The sequence below is a fragment of the Toxotes jaculatrix genome, chromosome 23 (assembly GCF_017976425.1).
Source record: "Toxotes jaculatrix isolate fToxJac2 chromosome 23, fToxJac2.pri, whole genome shotgun sequence".
NCBI lineage: Eukaryota > Metazoa > Chordata > Actinopteri > Toxotidae > Toxotes > Toxotes jaculatrix.
Genome location: NC_054416.1, coordinates 6,320,908 through 6,337,580, shown reverse-complemented (window position 1 = coordinate 6,337,580; position 16,673 = coordinate 6,320,908). Strand labels below are relative to the sequence as shown.

The 16,673-nt window shown below is 43.5% G+C and overlaps 3 protein-coding genes across 4 annotated transcripts; 1 reads left to right on the top strand and 2 right to left on the bottom strand.

The window, feature by feature from the left end:
* Positions 1 to 178: 178 nt before the first annotated feature.
* LOC121177128 lies at positions 179 to 4,591 on the bottom strand. 2 transcript variants are annotated; one of them, XM_041031342.1, is made up of 18 exons: positions 4,446 to 4,591; positions 4,300 to 4,355; positions 4,131 to 4,220; positions 3,816 to 3,943; positions 3,558 to 3,698; positions 3,413 to 3,481; positions 3,161 to 3,331; positions 2,985 to 3,081; positions 2,682 to 2,899; positions 2,025 to 2,384; positions 1,810 to 1,930; positions 1,526 to 1,731; positions 1,310 to 1,427; positions 1,056 to 1,228; positions 814 to 905; positions 601 to 719; positions 364 to 522; positions 179 to 278 (listed from the first exon to the last, which is right to left on the bottom strand). In XM_041031342.1, the coding sequence occupies exons 1-18, from the start codon at positions 4,466 to 4,468 to the stop codon at positions 235 to 237; spliced, it is 2,385 nt and encodes a 794-aa protein (XP_040887276.1). In that variant the 5' UTR covers positions 4,469 to 4,591; the 3' UTR covers positions 179 to 234. The 2 variants fall into 2 exon arrangements, with proteins under 2 accessions (XP_040887276.1, XP_040887277.1); XM_041031343.1 differs by having other exon boundaries at positions 660 to 719.
* A 209-nt stretch (positions 4,592 to 4,800) lies between these two features.
* On the top strand, positions 4,801 to 8,935 carry LOC121177134. The gene is made up of 19 exons (XM_041031349.1): positions 4,801 to 4,933; positions 5,021 to 5,076; positions 5,164 to 5,253; positions 5,416 to 5,543; positions 5,668 to 5,808; positions 5,883 to 5,954; positions 6,038 to 6,208; positions 6,288 to 6,384; positions 6,471 to 6,688; positions 6,779 to 6,929; positions 7,007 to 7,215; positions 7,301 to 7,418; positions 7,502 to 7,707; positions 7,806 to 7,923; positions 8,005 to 8,177; positions 8,292 to 8,371; positions 8,455 to 8,573; positions 8,606 to 8,761; positions 8,842 to 8,935. Exons 1-19 carry the CDS (start codon positions 4,911 to 4,913, stop codon positions 8,904 to 8,906), a joined length of 2,391 nt encoding a protein of 796 aa, XP_040887283.1. The 5' UTR covers positions 4,801 to 4,910; the 3' UTR covers positions 8,907 to 8,935.
* Positions 8,936 to 10,036: 1,101 nt separating this feature from the next.
* Positions 10,037 to 15,313, bottom strand: LOC121177488. Its single transcript, XM_041031816.1, has 18 exons — positions 15,306 to 15,313; positions 14,866 to 14,918; positions 14,129 to 14,218; positions 13,863 to 13,987; positions 13,628 to 13,771; positions 13,480 to 13,530; positions 13,164 to 13,337; positions 12,947 to 13,043; positions 12,637 to 12,854; positions 12,286 to 12,439; positions 11,980 to 12,206; positions 11,782 to 11,899; positions 11,476 to 11,690; positions 10,940 to 11,057; positions 10,651 to 10,820; positions 10,471 to 10,568; positions 10,261 to 10,391; positions 10,037 to 10,131 (listed from the first exon to the last, which is right to left on the bottom strand). The coding sequence occupies exons 1-18, from the start codon at positions 15,311 to 15,313 to the stop codon at positions 10,049 to 10,051; spliced, it is 2,274 nt and encodes a 757-aa protein (XP_040887750.1). The 3' UTR covers positions 10,037 to 10,048.
* Positions 15,314 to 16,673: the final 1,360 nt, after the last annotated feature.

Below are 16,673 nucleotides of genomic sequence, written 5' to 3'. Positions count from 1 at the left end.
ATTCTTAAAATGACATCTATGTCTCCTCCCTCAAAGGAATCTACTCTGAGCCCCCCCGCCCCAGCTCCCTGAAATTGTTGACAATTGTGGGCATCTCCACATTTAACAACTTCCTTTTTCCACATTACCATCTGTCTGAGTAGTAGGTGTAGACAAATCTATACAAAAGACACAAACACAGCATGTAAACAAATTTATTAAATTCCAATTTTTTCAATAAAAATGACAAATCCTTCAAATAAGGGCATTTACTTTGGTTTGCCAGGTTCTTTCAGCTCCTGTGAAGAAATTTCAAACTCAAACTCAACTCAAAAGTTACACCTTACCTTTTAAATTATTATTTTTTAAAAGTCAAGTTTTCACCTTTTTTCGTGCCATTAAGATTTTGAAACCTATTGACTCTGACGTAGCGAGCAGGGGGACGGACAGCAGGCAGGAAAGCTACAGGTATTCTGGCCGGTCTTTTGGAAGCAGGTGTGGTTTGAAGTGTTGTAGTAGGCTTGATGGTGGGGATCTGTGGACCTACAGAGCAGAAAACAAGCGTATGCTCAAAAATCCAAAATGACTGGTGATGTCCAGGAGATGAAGCACCTACTGTACCTGCTGTGGACTGCATAGTGTGGATGATGCTGCCAATGCCGGCGGTGTCAGACTCAAACCTGTACACTGAGAAGAGGCGATGGAGGCCAGCCAGAGGATACGTACACTGCACTGTCACCCTGTAAGACAAAGACCAGTTCACTGCCATGGATCCATTTGAGAAAACCTTTGCAGTACTAGAACACTGGCAGCTGAAGGGGTGGTGACACTCACCGCTCAGTATCTCCAGAGGATGCCTTACTCACACTGAGGTAGTTCATGCTGTAGAAAATCTCATTTTGATAGGTCACATTTTCCTTGCCAAGCTAAAGGTAAACAGAATATTGACTAATGACTTCAGTTTAGTCTCTTTGTTCAGTCATTTAACTTCAGGCAGAGTCTGCAGAAGCAGGACTAAAGCCTTATGTTGCCGTCAGGAGTCAAGCATTAGTTGGTTAAACTGGCATCAGCACTACCTTGACTATGGATCCACAGCTGTTGAGCGGGAAAGAGAAGAGAGCCCTGGTGTCGTCTGCTTCTTTGGGTCCACAGTATTTGTTTATGAGGTTGCTTCTAGCAGGGATCCCTCCACTGGGGATCACCAGAGACAAGTCAGCCACCACAGTCATCCTCCCATCAGTGGAACACACTGCAGAGAGATGCACTTTAGCACTATGCATACACACAAGACCCCCACCTGCTCTTACATTACAAGACAAGATGTTCTTACTGATAAGTTCAGTAGTAGTGAACGAACAAGTCTTGACAGTTGAGCTCTGGACCTCTGATGTTTCATGATCCCTCACCAGGATCTCAAAAGTACCAAGGAATCCCCTCAAAGTAATGTCCTACAAAACACATACAATTTCATTATTGCTCTCCATATAAAAATCAGCTCCATAACCATCTTGTAGATCCAAACCAAAAGAAACTTTCCACATCCTACCTTGTATTCATATCCATGAGTGTAGAGCGGCACGTGGAGCAGCAGACTCTGGCTGTTATTGCTCATGCTGTAGCCGTGCTGAGCTGCCAGCTGCGGCGTCAGCAGGTCTGAGTCGATGCTAATGTACCACAGGTAGTCAAAAGGCCGGTGTTCCAGTCTGAAGCTGATGCCAGACTCAGAACAGACGGCATCAAACTCCGGAGGAGCTGTTACATACAGGACAATGGGTTACTCCTCAATACTCAAATACTGTGCGACTGCAAGTTTTAAAATTAGTGACTTACAGACATCTGTGTAAAGTGCCACGATAGATGTCAGGTGGTGAAAAGGCTCATTCTCAGGCAGAACAGTCAATGTGTAATTAACGTCCAGCCTGTACTGAAGAACTGCGTCTTCTTTCGAGAACTAGGACACAGAATATTCTTAACTTCATAACTCATTTGCTGGACAGTATACGATACACGAATGTATAAACCAGCCAATATCAAAGATCTTTTACCTCACGTATAACAACAGGGTCATCAAAAGGCACCTTCAGAGTGTAGCTGTGAGTGTTGTTGGGCTGAACAAATTTTGTAACTGAACGCACGCTTGTATTTGCAAATGGAATCGTAAATTCTTGTCCATTCAGCTGAACAGCAGCCAGCTCAATGTCTTCGGGGACATCTCCAAGGTAGACGGTGAACAGTTGCTCCTCAGGAATGGTTTGGTTCTCGGTAAAAATGGGGCGCAGCAGCAGAGGAGTGGCCAGTGTCCTGTGACATCTGAGCCTGGTTTCGACGAGATCCTCATCCTCCGAGGTTTGCTCCAAGTACAGATCAAAGACGTAAAACTCGTAGAGGTCGCCGGTCACAAAGCTCTGTGTAGGATCCATCAAATTTGTTAGGAAATAAAACATGTCATTTACACTGAAATTAAATAAAACTTTTTTCCATTGTGTCTCTTTAATGAAATGTTCTTAAATGCTGCTAGAGCTAAAGAAAGTAGTGTGTATACTTAGTTAGCCCCTGGCTAAAAGTCACATGATTCAATGAGATCTGGGCATGTGCCAATTAATGTAATCATTAATTTGGACACTGAATTTCTCTGATGATTCAGTTTAATTTAGGCCGTTAAGCCTAGTGTGCATCTACATCTTATGTCAGTGTTTTCTAACCTTCCTGTATCCTCCCTCAGCGTTACAGGGGATGCTGATCTGGACTGTGGTGTTATGCTTCTCCACTATGTAGCCTCTCTCCTCTGCAACTGGCTGCTCCACAAGTTCACCATTGACACCAACGTTGACCTGGGTATCGTGCAGACCAGACACCAGCGGGTGCAGCACCTGAGGAGTCTCCCACATCATGTATCCACTGTCATCATATAATCCTTCATCTGTTTAGAAGAAGACCAGTGTTAGAACTTTACCTATTCATAAATGAAAGATTAGCTATAGCAAAATAAAGACTGGATTACTGACGCATGGAGCAAGCGGCCACCAGGTCGACCATGAGGACAACCCAGCTCTGTCTGGAGAACAGAGTTGCATGGACCACCTCTACTGGAACACCATTCACCTGGAGAGAGACTCAAAGGATCAAAACCTGCTTTGGACTGAATGCTTTACAAGACAAACATTATGCATCAGCTGTTTACCTCCGTGCTGAATGAGTCAGGTTGTCCATACGGCATACGAAACACAAGCCTTCCTTCTCTCAGGTCAAACACGTAACCCTGTTTACGAGCTTCAGAGAGATTCATGGGCATCAACTGCTCCTCTGCTCTCTGAAACATCACCTGCCAGTCTGAGGTGGTGGAGCTATGTGCCTGGAAAGAAAACACAATAAAGTCGCTTCAAGAGGAGATGAATTCAACATCAGTGATATAAAACAGTGAGTTAAAACATACAGTTTTAACAGCATCCCAGTCGTCTTTCTTTGTCCCAGATGGACAGGTGTTTTCACTCCTCACAGACATCTACAGAGAAATCATAATTGTTTAACATCTGAATTGGACCCATAAGTAAAACAATACAAGATGCAACCAAACCTACTTCCATGTAGTTGAGCTCACAGGTAACCTCTCTGGGAGACCAGGGGAGAGAGGAGGAACAGGTCTTATTCAAGGCATAGGTAACCTCTTTTTCTTCATGCTTTACAATCAGGTTGAAGTTAAACATGAAGGCTTCATCATCCTGAAAGACCCGGAAGAATATGGTGTTGTATAAAAATGAGGAGGAGGGGTATCAAAACTTCATTCCCTTCGGGCCACAGAAGACCTGTAAATGTTTTGTGTGTGTGTCTGAACATACTTTGTTGTCAGTGTGACAGCTGAGGTAAGAAGCTCTGAGCTCTACGCGGCCCGGTAGAGGAAGAAAATTGACACTGTAGCCACATTCAGCTGCATACTGCTGAGTGATGGGGTACACACCTGTTTCATCTGCAAGACAAATAGTGCATTATTAATGCTGCCCGGTATTTACTCCAAATCTGTTCTGGCAAAGTTACAGTTAGAGCTGAAATTATTATTATGACCGAACCAGTTAGAGAAAATGAAAAGCTTGTTCTCACTTCAACAGGAGACTATTAGTCTGCTGTAGGTGGTAATGAAGCTGTGCAGGACTCACCAACAGCTTCAAAGCGAGGCTCCTCTCCAGTGAAGGAGAGATCCACAGCTATCATGAAGTAACGATCACGACACTCCATCTGAAGAACTTCTGTGTGACCAAACAAGTTCAGATTTCAATAACAATCCCTTACTAATTACTGGAAGCCTATAAGCAATCATATAGTTACCATCAGGGATGTGATCACATTTTGCAGGTAACCACGCAAACAGCAGTAAGGCCACACTGTAAGACAAAATTATATCACTTACATGCAAAAACATCAACACAAATGATGCATAGAAACCTTGTTAAGTTGCCACCAAAACAACTTACCCAAGCCAAAACCCAAAATCCATAATCACTGATGTGCTGGCAGTGTCTAAAGCTAGCCTAGCTGCTAGTAAACTACACCTGCAAACCAACACAAGCTAAAGCGAACCACCGGCTTGGTAAATCCTGGCCACACCGGTATCATGCAACACTGTAGACTACACCGGCTTTTATAAGTTAAATTCTTGACCCATGAGGATGGAAGGGAGGTCCCCTCCAAGCTCATCAGCTGCAGGTGATTGAAAGATAGCTTTGAGTGCTAATGAGCTACACCTGAGGCTGTATCCTTGAGGGCTTGAGGTCAGTGAATAAATTGACTTATAAAAGCAGGTATAGGAAATCACACCAAATGGTGCCAGAGTGTCCAGGATTTATCAAACAAGTGGTTCACTTGAGCTTGTGTTGGTTTGCAGGTGTAGTTTGCTAGCAGCTAAGCTAGCTTTAGACACTGCCAACACATCACTAACTATGGCTTTTGGGTTTTGTTTTGGGTAAGATGCTTTAATGGTAATTTACCAGCAGTTTGTTGCCACTGATGAATCTATATCACCTGTGATTCTATTTGTTTTGTCTTTCAGTTTGACCCTCCTCTTGTCTGTGTGGTCAACTGCAGAATGTGATCAGATTCCCAATAGTAAGAATTAGAGTCTGCAACCATTAGCAAGATCTTGTTTCCACTTATAATATTTGGACCATTTTGACACCTTGTTTGGACACACAGGAGTTCTTCATATGGAGTGTCGTGATCGCTATCTCATGATAGCTGTGGATCTTTCCCTCACTGGGAATGAACCTCGCTTTGAAGCTGTTGGTGAGCTAAACGGAATCTTTAACCCCATTTCTTTAAGGTGAAGTGTATGAAAGTGCATCTGATCAATTGTTTATGAAACATTTTACTGACTAAATGGTGCAAAAACTGAGTTAGGGCAAAGATTGGGACAATTTGAGCCTCCAAACTAATACTGTCTTGCAGATGAAACTGGTGTGTACCCCCTCATTCAGCAGTATGCATCTGAATGTGGCTACAGTGTCAGTGTTCTCCCTATACGGGGCCATGTGGAGCTCAGAGCCTCTTATCTCAGCTGTCACACTGACAACAAAGTACGTACAAATGGAATTTCATGTTTTGTGAATATTTATCCACACACGCTTAATTACTGCACACGCAGAAAAAGATGTGGCAAGCCTGAGGTTTTTAAACACCATATTCTTCTGGGTCTTTCAGGATGATGAAGTCTTCACATTTAACTTCAACCTGATTGTAAAGCATGAAGAAAAAGAGGTTACTTATGCCTTGAACAAGACCTGTTCTCCCTCTCTCCCCTGGTCTCCCAGAGAGGTTACCTGTGAGGTCAACTACATGGAAGTAAGTTTGGTTACAGCTTAATATTTATGACTGAGAACTGTTTCAGCTGCTTGCAAACCCTGATTTCTCTGTAGATGTCTGTGAGGAGTGACGTGGCCTGTCCAACTGGAACAAAGAAAGACGACTGGGATGTTGCTGTCCACACTGTATGTAGACCTCTGGGAAATGTAACCCTAACCATTTACAAGAGCTGTTTAAAATATCGCAGTGCTTACAATTCTGTTCCTAGGCGTATACTTCAGCCACCTCAGACTGGCAGGTGATGTTCCAGAGGGTGGAGCAGGAGTTGATGCCCATGAACCTCTCTGAAGCTCGTAAACAGGGTTACGTGTTTGACATGACAGACGGAAGGCTTGTGTTTCGTATGCCGTATGGACAACCTGACTCATTCAGCACGGAGGTAAACAGCTGATGCATAATGTTTGTCTTGTAAAGCATTCAGTCCAAAGCAGGTTTTGATCCTTTGAGTCTCTCTCCAGGTGAATGGTGTTCCAGTAGAGGTGGTCCATGCAACTCTGTTCTCCAGACAGAGCTGGGTTGTCCTCATGGTGGACCTGGTGGCTGCTTGCTCCATGTGTCAGTAATCCAATCTGCTGCGGCTCCCTTTTTTTTTTTTTCTTCCCCTTGACAAACAAGTTGTGATATTGGTGCCATGTCCACAGATGAAGGATCATATGATGACAGTGGATACATGATGTGGGAGACTCCTGAGGTGCTGTACCCGCTGGTGTCTGGTCTGCACGATACCCAGGTCAACGTTGGTGTCAATGGTGAACTTGTGGAGCAGCCAGTCGCAGAGGAGAGAGGCTACATAGTGAAGAAGCACAACACCACAGTCCAGATCAGCATCCCCTGTAACGCTGAGGGAGGATACAGGAAGGTTAGATGCAGTGATGCATAAACAATTGTGTATTGTTTGCAGTATTAATTTAGGGATGACGCATTTCTTGAAATCCTGAATGTTCTGCAGAGCTTTGTGACTGACGACCTCTACGAGTACTATGTCTTTCATCTCTACTTGGAGCAAACTTCAGTGGACGAGGATCACGTTGACACCAGAATTCGCTTTCACAGGACACTTGCCACTCCTCTGCTGCCATGTCCTGTTTTTACTGAGAACAGTAAGATTACCACTGACGTTCTTTGCCTGTATTGATACAAACATAATTCTGAATGGCTTTTTCTTTTCCTATTTCAGGAACAGTTATTGAGGAACAAATGTTCACCATCTACCTGGGAGACGTCCCTGGAGATGTTGAGCTCACTGCTGTTCATTTGAACGGGCACAAATGTACAGCGCCGTTCACAAATACAAGCGGCCACACCATCACAAAAGTTGTTCATCCCAACAACACCCACGGCTACACTCTGAAGGTGCCATTTGATGACCCTGTTCTCATACAGCAGGTAAAAGTCTTGAGTAAGGGGCATCTTTTAAATGTCAGGCTGGTTCCAGCTTCATCAGTCAGAATTTGTCTTTTCTGTCTCCTAGTTCTCCAAAGAAGATGCAACTATGCAGCTCAGCCTGGACATCAACTACACACTGACAGTTCTGCCTGAAAATGAGCCTTATTACCACCTGGCATCAGTCATGGCACAAATGGATGCCTGTAAGTCACTGACCTTCTTATTTAGACTTATTCGAGCCAACTCGAGCACTGAGCAGAGTAATTCATTATGCTGTATGTATCAGCTCCTCCACAGTTTGATGCCGTCTGTTCTGAGTCTGGCATCAGCTTCAGACTGGAACACCGGCCTTTTGACTACCTGTGGTACATTAGCATCGGCTCAGACCTGCTGACGCCGGAGCTGGCAGCTCAGCACGGCTACAGCATGAGCAATAACAGCCAGAGTTTGCTGCTCCACGTGCCGCTCTACACTCATGGATATGAATACAAGGTAGGATGTGGAAAGTTTCTTTTGGTTTGGATCTACAAGATGGTTATGGAGCTAAGTTTAATATGGAGAGCAATAATGAAATTGTATGTGTTTTGTAGGACATTACTCTGAGGGGATTCCTTGGTACTTTTGAGATCCTGGTGAGGGATCATGAAACATCAGAGGTCCAGAGCTCAACTGTCAAGACTTGTTCGTTCACTACTACTGAACTTATCAGTAAGAACATCCTGTCTTGTAATGTAAGAGCAGGTGGGGGTCTTGTGTGTATGCATAGTGCTAAAGTGCATCTCTCTGCAGTGTGTTCCACTGATGGGAGGATGACTGTGGTGGCTGACTTGTCTCTGGTGATCCGCAGTGGAGGGATCCCTGCTAGAAGCAACCTCATAAACAAATACTGTGGACCCAAAGAAGCAGACGACACCAGGGCTCTCTTCTCTTTCCCGCTCAACAGCTGTGGATCCATAGTCAAGGTAGTGCTGCTCGCTGTACACATGAATAAGTTACACACTTGGTCTTCAAAATTACATTTTCACATGGTAACATGAATGTGACTGCACCCAAATTTGAATGCTCTGTATTTCCAGCTCAGCAAAGAGCATGTGACCTATGAAAACGTGATTTTCAGCAAGAAGTTGCCTGCAGATTCCAGCAATGAGATTGACAGGTATAAATCTTCAACCTCCACGTACTAGGTCATTTTCCCCCTCACTCAGCTATTCATGATAGCAAAACTGTCATGTCTTACAGGGTGACAGTGCAGTGCACGTACCCTCTAGCTGGCCTCCATCGACTTTTCTCGGTGTACAGGTTTGAGTCTGACACAACTGGTGTTGGCCGCATCGTGCATTCTGCAGGCTTCGCTGAAGGTGAGTGTCTTTGTTTGGTCTTTATACTCTAGATACACAAAGTCCCACCATTGATCCCACTACAGTGCTTCAAACCCCAGTGCCTGCTACCAGACGTACCACAAGACCTGTTTCGGTACGACCTGGTTACCACCCTCCTGCTCAGCACATCAAAGTATCCAGCTACCTAAAGAATCTCTCAAAGAAAGGTAGGCTTCTTGGTTGCTTATTTGAATACTGTTCAAATCTGAATTGTAAGATTTTTCTTAATCTTGAATTATGTTCACAGGAGCCAGAGGATCATCACAAACTAAAGTGAATCCATATTTTGGATTGTCATTAAATGAATTTTAAACGGAGTGCAATAAATTTGTCTTTAAAAATGGTCTTGACTTGTCACTGTAGAGTGGACCCAACCTTAAATTTAACCAGTGTAAATAACCCAGGACATGACTGAGTAGCTCGTACACTTGAGACACCAGTTTGACTTTTCAAAATCACATCACAACCCTTCAAAACATGCCAGTACTTACTTTGATTTGAGAAGAACCTCTGCAACCTGTGAAGAATATTAAAGATTTAAGAACAGACATCTTAGTGCCAGTTTTAAATGATTAAGTGCTGACCTTTCTTTGTGAAATTCTTAATATATGAGATATGAAAAAAAAAATGTGTGTGCCATTGGAATATACTTTGTTATAAGTGTGACAGCTGAGGTAAGAGGCTCTGAGCTCTGCATGGCCCTGTAGAGGGAGAACACTGACACTGCTGAGTGAGGGGGTGCAAGCCTGTTCCATCTGGAAGGTAATCACATTAGTTTCAGGCTCCCTGCTTCCATCAGATGATTGCCTTCATTTTCAGGCCACATTGAACAACATTATTGATTTAATGCTTGGTTTCATGAGTGACGATTTGTAATGGAGCTGTGCAGGACTCACCAGCAGCCTCAGAGTGACGTTCCTCTCCACTGAAGGAGAGATCCACAGCTATCATGAAGTAACGGTCACGACCACTCCGTATGAAGAATTCCTGTGTGTCCATACAAGGTGTCAAAATGGTCCAAATATTATTGCGTGCCTATAAGGAAGTATTCTCTAAGTCTTACCATTGGAAATGTGATCAGATTTTGCAGTTGACCACACAGACAGGAGCAAGGTCACACTGGAAAATAAAGGAATGTATAAATCACAAGCAAAACAGATGCATCATTGGAAACAAACTGCTGGTAAATTACCTTTAAAGCACCTTACCCAAAACAAAACCCCTGATGTGTTAGCCTGGCCTAGCCTGGCTGCTAGCAAACTACACCTGCTAACCAACACAAGCTCAAGTGAACCACCTGCTTTCAGGAGATACAGCCTCACATGTAGCTCATTGGCAACTAAAGCTATCTTTAAACCCGTGGACATTCTGACAGGAGGAAGAGAGACAGACATGTTTGAACATGTTAGAACAAAGACTAAATAAAAAATAAAATGAAATTGTGCTCATTTATTTCATTTACAGGTCCAGTATGCAGAGACAAATGTGCAGAGCATGAGCAGCAGCAGGATGGAGACACACGTCCATGTGATCCACCCTGAAACTCCAGAAAAGAGGAGAACATGTAAATTATCTTCGACATAACTGATCTCAAATGAGAAAAATCCAAAAAGTTCAATTTCTATACAAAGTATACTGAGGTGTTTGTTTTGACATATACACACACCTGTGTTTGCAGTTTCCCTGCGTGTGTGATTGACTGGCTTCAAGGGTGAAAAGTCCAGAGATGAGGACACAGGACGTTGGATAGTAAGAGTATTGCTATCGTTTGCAGGGTAACGACACTGGACTGTCAGTCTAAAATAGAAAAAAAAACTCCTAACAATAGTGTTTCTTCTTTTCTAAACACACATTGGGTTCAGTGCACTTTTCTCACCTGTATGGAGAATCTCTGTGTATAACAGGTTCATCCAAAGGCAGAAAATCTTGATTGTAGCTGATCTGATTTTCATAAACCAGGAAATTTCCCTCAGTCTAAAGAAACATGAGGAGATCAGGACAGAGGCCAGAAAGCATATTTTCTGTGAGTGGATTCTGAATGATCAAAGTCCCTCACAGTGACAAGTGTCCCACAGGAGTCGAGGCTGAAGCTGAACAGAGCTCTGGAACTGTCCGTCTCCATGGGAACGCAGCTAGGGTCCAACAGAGTGGTTCGGTTGGGGTGAGTGGGCGGGATGGTGTGGGTGGTGTCGACCACTGCCACCATCCTCCCTTCTGGCAAACACACTGTCAGAGACATACTGCAAGTGTCAAGGCTACAACTAAAGGCCAAACACGGTGGTTAAATATAACACCAAGCACAGACTCTGAGGTTTTATGCCTCGGTTTGAGTTTCCACCATGTACCTAACAGCTCTCTAGCAGGAAAGGTGCATTTATGGACAAGGCTGTCCTGTACTTTCAAAGACTCTGCATCCACAACAGACATTTCCACTCCAGCAACCAAACCCTGCAGTGTCAGCTTCTACATGGGAAAAAGTTAGCAAAACACAGCAAAACATGTTCATATTAACAATGACAATAAGAGCCTTGCAAAGTAAATTACAATGAAAACAAGTACAAATGCTGTAGATGAGAATGTGAAGAAGATAAACTTGTTTCATCTAAGTATCCACAAGGTGTTAAAATCGTCTTTGTATTGAGATACTTAAAAGAAACCAAGCCCCAGGAGTGCCCCTAATCCTTCATTTACTCTGAGAGTTCATTTACTGAATTGCACACACAGATGGTATCCTTCTACCAGACTCAATTAGACGGACATTAGGCATTAGCTGAGTAAGTGCATGCTTAACATAAAAACCTAATTAAAATTTTTTCCGCTAACGCTGAAAAATTGCAAATAAATAATTAATTACTTTTGTTCAAAGTGAAGACTGATTCACCTCATAGGTCATCCCCGGGCTGTAGAGAGGGATCTCCACAGTTAAGTAGTCCTCCTGTGCCTCCACCACAAACCCACCCATCTCCACCACGTCCCAGTCCAGCCTGCGGGCTCCGAGGAAGAGCTCCCACTGCAGCTCGGCCTGGGCCCCATGGTGCAGCAGCACTAGCAGGCTGCTCTCTGTGCACTTCCCCTCCAGTCTGGGGGAACCTGGAGCTGCACCAGGATCGAAGGAGTATCAGAGACATGTCCTATGTTAAGGGGCTGATATACGCAAAGAACTCAGAAAACTGAACCAATAACTTACCTGTGTACTCAACACGATGCTCTACGGTGGCTAGATGGTAAAACACCTCTCCACTGGGCAAGATGTTAAGAGTAAAGGTGAAAGTGAGGATGTACATCTTATAGCCAGCGCCTATATACTGGGAATAGACAGCAGGTTATTTGAAATATGTTTGAACTTTTACACATGATGAAGCTGTTTAATGTTTGTGACTCTCACCTCAGGGATTATTTTAGGGTGTGACACTGGGAAACTGAGGTGGTAGGAGTAGCTCCCGTTAGTGTGGGAGAGCCGGGACACCACGAGGTCCGTGTCCCCCTGTGTTTGGTGGCTTTGGGTCCAGGTCAAAAGGTCACCACCACTTTCTACTGTCACCTTCTGGAGGGAGACATCAGATGCAAAGGGGCCTAAGGTGACGGAAAATAATCCCTCAGATGGGACTGTCTCTGTGGAGGGAGAGAGACAGATGCATAACGGTGGTGACATCAACACACTGGAAACAAATCTGCTAAAATTAAGTCTTACTGTTGGTCAAGACAGGGGTTTGAGGGACGACAGGAGTCTTAAGGAGCCTGAAGGAGCGATGCTGTGTGAGAGGCCAGCGCTCGTCTTCCCACTGACTCATGAAGAACAGATCCACAGACATGGTCTGGCTGTACTGTCCCCTGATAACAGCACTCTGGGAAAAAAAAAATCACAGCAGTCATTCTGAAAAGTGAAACTCCTGCTATTTAAATAAAATCCAAAACCATAACAGATCTCATGGGGACACTGCATTTGTGCACACAGCCCCAGACAAATATACTTGTTGGATATATGATCTATTCAGTATATACTTAAAACGCATATTCCAAAAGTGCAACTTTATTTATATACCTTTATGTGTCCACCACGGGCTCCTGAAGGAATCCTGACCTCCACTCGTCCGTCCTGCAGGCCGATCTTGAATCGTCTCTCTTTAATGTCAGATTCACTCAGAGAGTGGCCATGAACTCCGACCCTAATGCCTCTGTCCCTGAACTGCCCGTGAACTAGAGGAGAAAGAATAAAGGGGACGTTCCACAGCAGGTCAGACCCATCTGTTGTGGCCTCATCTGGGGGTGAGAAATGGGAGATGGAAGAGAAACATGAGACGTTTCACTCTGGTATTTTAGCAAATAGCCGAATACTATTAAACTGTACTAACTAAGGGCACAGGCAACAGTGGTGTCAACAGCTAGGAAGTTGCTCTGGAGCCGGTACAGGATAGTTGCACTGACAATCTCTAAATCCACTCCACGCTCCTGGGGAAAAAACAGAAACACTCACACACAGACAGCATCTAGGAGAACAAAAACAAACAAAACACTGACACAAGAATTTTAAATAATTGAATGATGCAGATCTATATTGCCTCTGAGTACCTTCATGAAGTATGAGAGAGGGGAGGCATAGGGACAGCGCAGGGTGAGATGTGAGCCACTCATTGAGATGTGGTAGCGCAGAGCAGCAGCCTCGGTCAGGGACAACACCGTGGCTTCTTCTGGCGGCTGGTCAGGTCTGTGGAACATCACAGCCATGTCTGCCTCATAAGCTCCCTGCTCAGTAACAAGAGGTGACTCATGGGTGAACATTTCTTAGGCAAAACTCTCATTTTCCAAGAGCTCTTCACATCTTAGGAGCTGACTGACAATAAACGTCATGAAACAAATAAATATCTGGGCATTTACCAATACTTACCCTCTTTTCTTTTGTGGATTTCGGTGTTGGGCTGGATAGCTGGATGGACACCTAGAGAGGAAGAAAAGAGGTTAGAAAAAGTAAAAGTTAACCTTCAAAGAGTCAGAGAATAAATGCAATGACATAGATATGGAGGTTAGCAATTCACCTCCATGTAGTTTTCTTCACAGACGATCTCTCTGGTGCTCCAACGCCCCTGAAAAGAGCAATAGAGCTGGAAGGGGTACAGTGACACCTTCCCGTCCGCCTGCAGGTTCACAAACCAGACACGCAGGTGATAGTCTGTGCCAGTCTGCAGAGCAGGTACATAAAAGACAAGCTTCAGATCAAGGGCACAATTATGCAATTAACAAATCAAAGCACAAAATGTCAGCCAAATGTACCTGGGTGTGGACGTGACAGGCCAGGAAGGAGGCACGAAACACCAGCTCTCCAGCGTCATTGATCAGGACGGTGTAACCACAGAGTGCAGCCTCCTGATCGGACAGGATGTGGTATCCATATTGGTCTAACGACGTTAGAGGAGACGTTTACAGTAAATTATCAGAATGTACAACTTACCTGGCAGAGCAGAAACTTACCTCTTCCACTGTTACTATCATCAGTTTCTCCACTAACCATTTTCCAAATGAGAATTAAAAACCCATACCTTCAAAGTCAAAACGGATCACTGAGCTGAGGAAGCTGGACTTGACAGAGAGCCAAAAGTGGCGTTCGAGGCATTTGGTCTGAAAAGTCCCTGAAAATATGAATAACGGCATTTAATTTCAACTAATATATATTGTGAAGGATTTAAAATGCACAGAGTTATTGTTTTGCAAAATTCAGATGTCAAAATAAAATATTCCAAGTAAACAAAATAAGATACTAGCATTACAGGTCATTGCTTTCACACATTTGATTATTTTGTATATTATTTTGCACACACATTGACATACCATCATGTATATTTAGCATCATAAAAATATTCATATTTACATCATAATACTAATTTTAGCCATATTTCAATCTTGTGAGGAATCTCTAAACTTATTCTTACATTTATCGAGCCCACTAAACAATGTAATATTCAGTACAGTATTAGCTGTATATCATTCCACGCTGCACTATTTTATACTGTACTGTTTACCTCCATATCCTGTGTATAATCTCAGACAAGAGCTCAGATAACAAAAAAGATTTCCCATATGGAAGGATATTTGATAGTACTGACATATAAAGGTCTCTACACAGGAAGATATTATATTGAACGAGAAACATGTTATTAATATGGCTGAATTAATATCCACGGCCTGAAACGCCCCCAAGAGTTAGCGAGCCCTGAGCCATCACTGCGTAACGTTGTGAAGCAGGTGTTTTTAGGTTAATGGCGCCTCTCAGTGTTACCTGCCGGCGGTGGACTGGTGACGCAGGAAATTAAAGCGAGGAGCAAAACCACACTGGAAAAAACAAAAAAACAAAAACAAAAACACATATCACAGGTGACTGAATGAGGCTACAGCTAAAACACGCGTTTATCTTTCACACTAAAACTTACCCACACAAAAAACTATGGTAAAAATACTGTTAATTTTAAAAGAGCAAATGTCAGCTTAGCAAACGTCGCCATTTTGACACACTCACCTGTCAATTGAGAAGCTAATTAGCACAGGCATCCGTTTTCTCGGCCTTCCCTTTTGTAAAAAGGCGATAAACCTTAAAAATTATAAGTTAAGCAAGTTAGCAAAAAGTCCCACGGATTTTTCTCGAAGCTTTTACGTGAATTGATTTCGACCTTTGACCCGAATTGATGCAGCGCGAGCCTCTGAATCGAAATGCGGTCTCACAGCGACATCTAGTGGTCAGAGTGTGTTCTGCCTCTGACATAAATATACAGCCACAACATATATTATTAAGACTTCCTCCAAACTGTATTGGAGTTGTAGTTCCCTGTACATATACCACTGTATGAAATTAATGAGAAAGCATACAGAACATATGACATATGACTTATCTGCAATGTTTTGAAATGTGTTGAAACAGAATGAAATACTGAAATTAACAACAGCATGGAGGATCCTATCAGCAGGATGGATTTCTTCCTGATTAACCATAGGTGAAGATGTTTAATTATCCCTGACAAACTGTTGATACTATTTTATATCATGAAGCAGTGGATATGGAAGCCGTGGGTGGTGTGGTGATCTGTGTGCTCATCACAGTGCCGGGCCCCTCTCCTTCGTCCAGGGCAGCGCAGCTGGACGCCTGCAGTCACGACATCCTGCACTTCTGCAGCCCACTTAGAAATGTTACTCAAAGTCAAGTCACGGCATGATTAAAGACTGAGTAATGGGACTTATCAGCGAGAGTCCTGCAGGGAAGAAATAGGAAAACTCCTGCAGAAAAGGTCACCGTCTATTTAAAGAAGAATGATACTGGTTAACGTCATTTTAACAAGTTCTTCATGAAGAGAAATTGTCATAATAATAGTAATAACAATAATAATAATCCTGATCAAACATTTATCCTCATCCAAGCCCAGACCTCACACAAACTCTTATATTAATTGTTTTATTTTGCAGTCTGACATTTAGATGTTCATTTTCCTTGTTTATGTTCCACTGACTCAAAGTGACAGCGTAAAGGGGTGGTGGCGTGTCGGACTGGTCAGCAGCGTCCGGGCAGCCTCATTAACATTTGAGTCACCCTGTGTCATTAACAACACTGCGCAGCGTGCAGGAGCTCATGTTGTGCAGGACACCTACACAGCTGGTCACAGCTAATCCTGACTGACAGAAGTAAAGTAATGTGATACGATTAAGCTTAACTTCATTGTTGTGTTTTGCATGTAACACTTCATGTTTAAAGTTATTACAACATGAATTCTGAGTAACCCCAAAAAGCCAGGTTTTTAGCTCATGCTGTCATGGCTGATGATGACCTTATCCTGTCCAATGACACTTCTGTTCACAACCTCCACCACACACCCCTTCATGCCCTTACAGCCGTTCTTCTTCTCCACCAATCACATCCTCGAGGACGATTTGAGGATGAAGAGACGTATTTATCAGCTCAGCTCTTCCCATTCAAACAGAGATAACGTTCAGCTCTTGCGCCGCCTTCTCTCTGACTGGTCAGAGGTTATATTTTGGCACTTTTGCAGCATCGCACATCAACTGCGTTGAAAACAGCATCAGGGGATTTAAGAGGTGGAT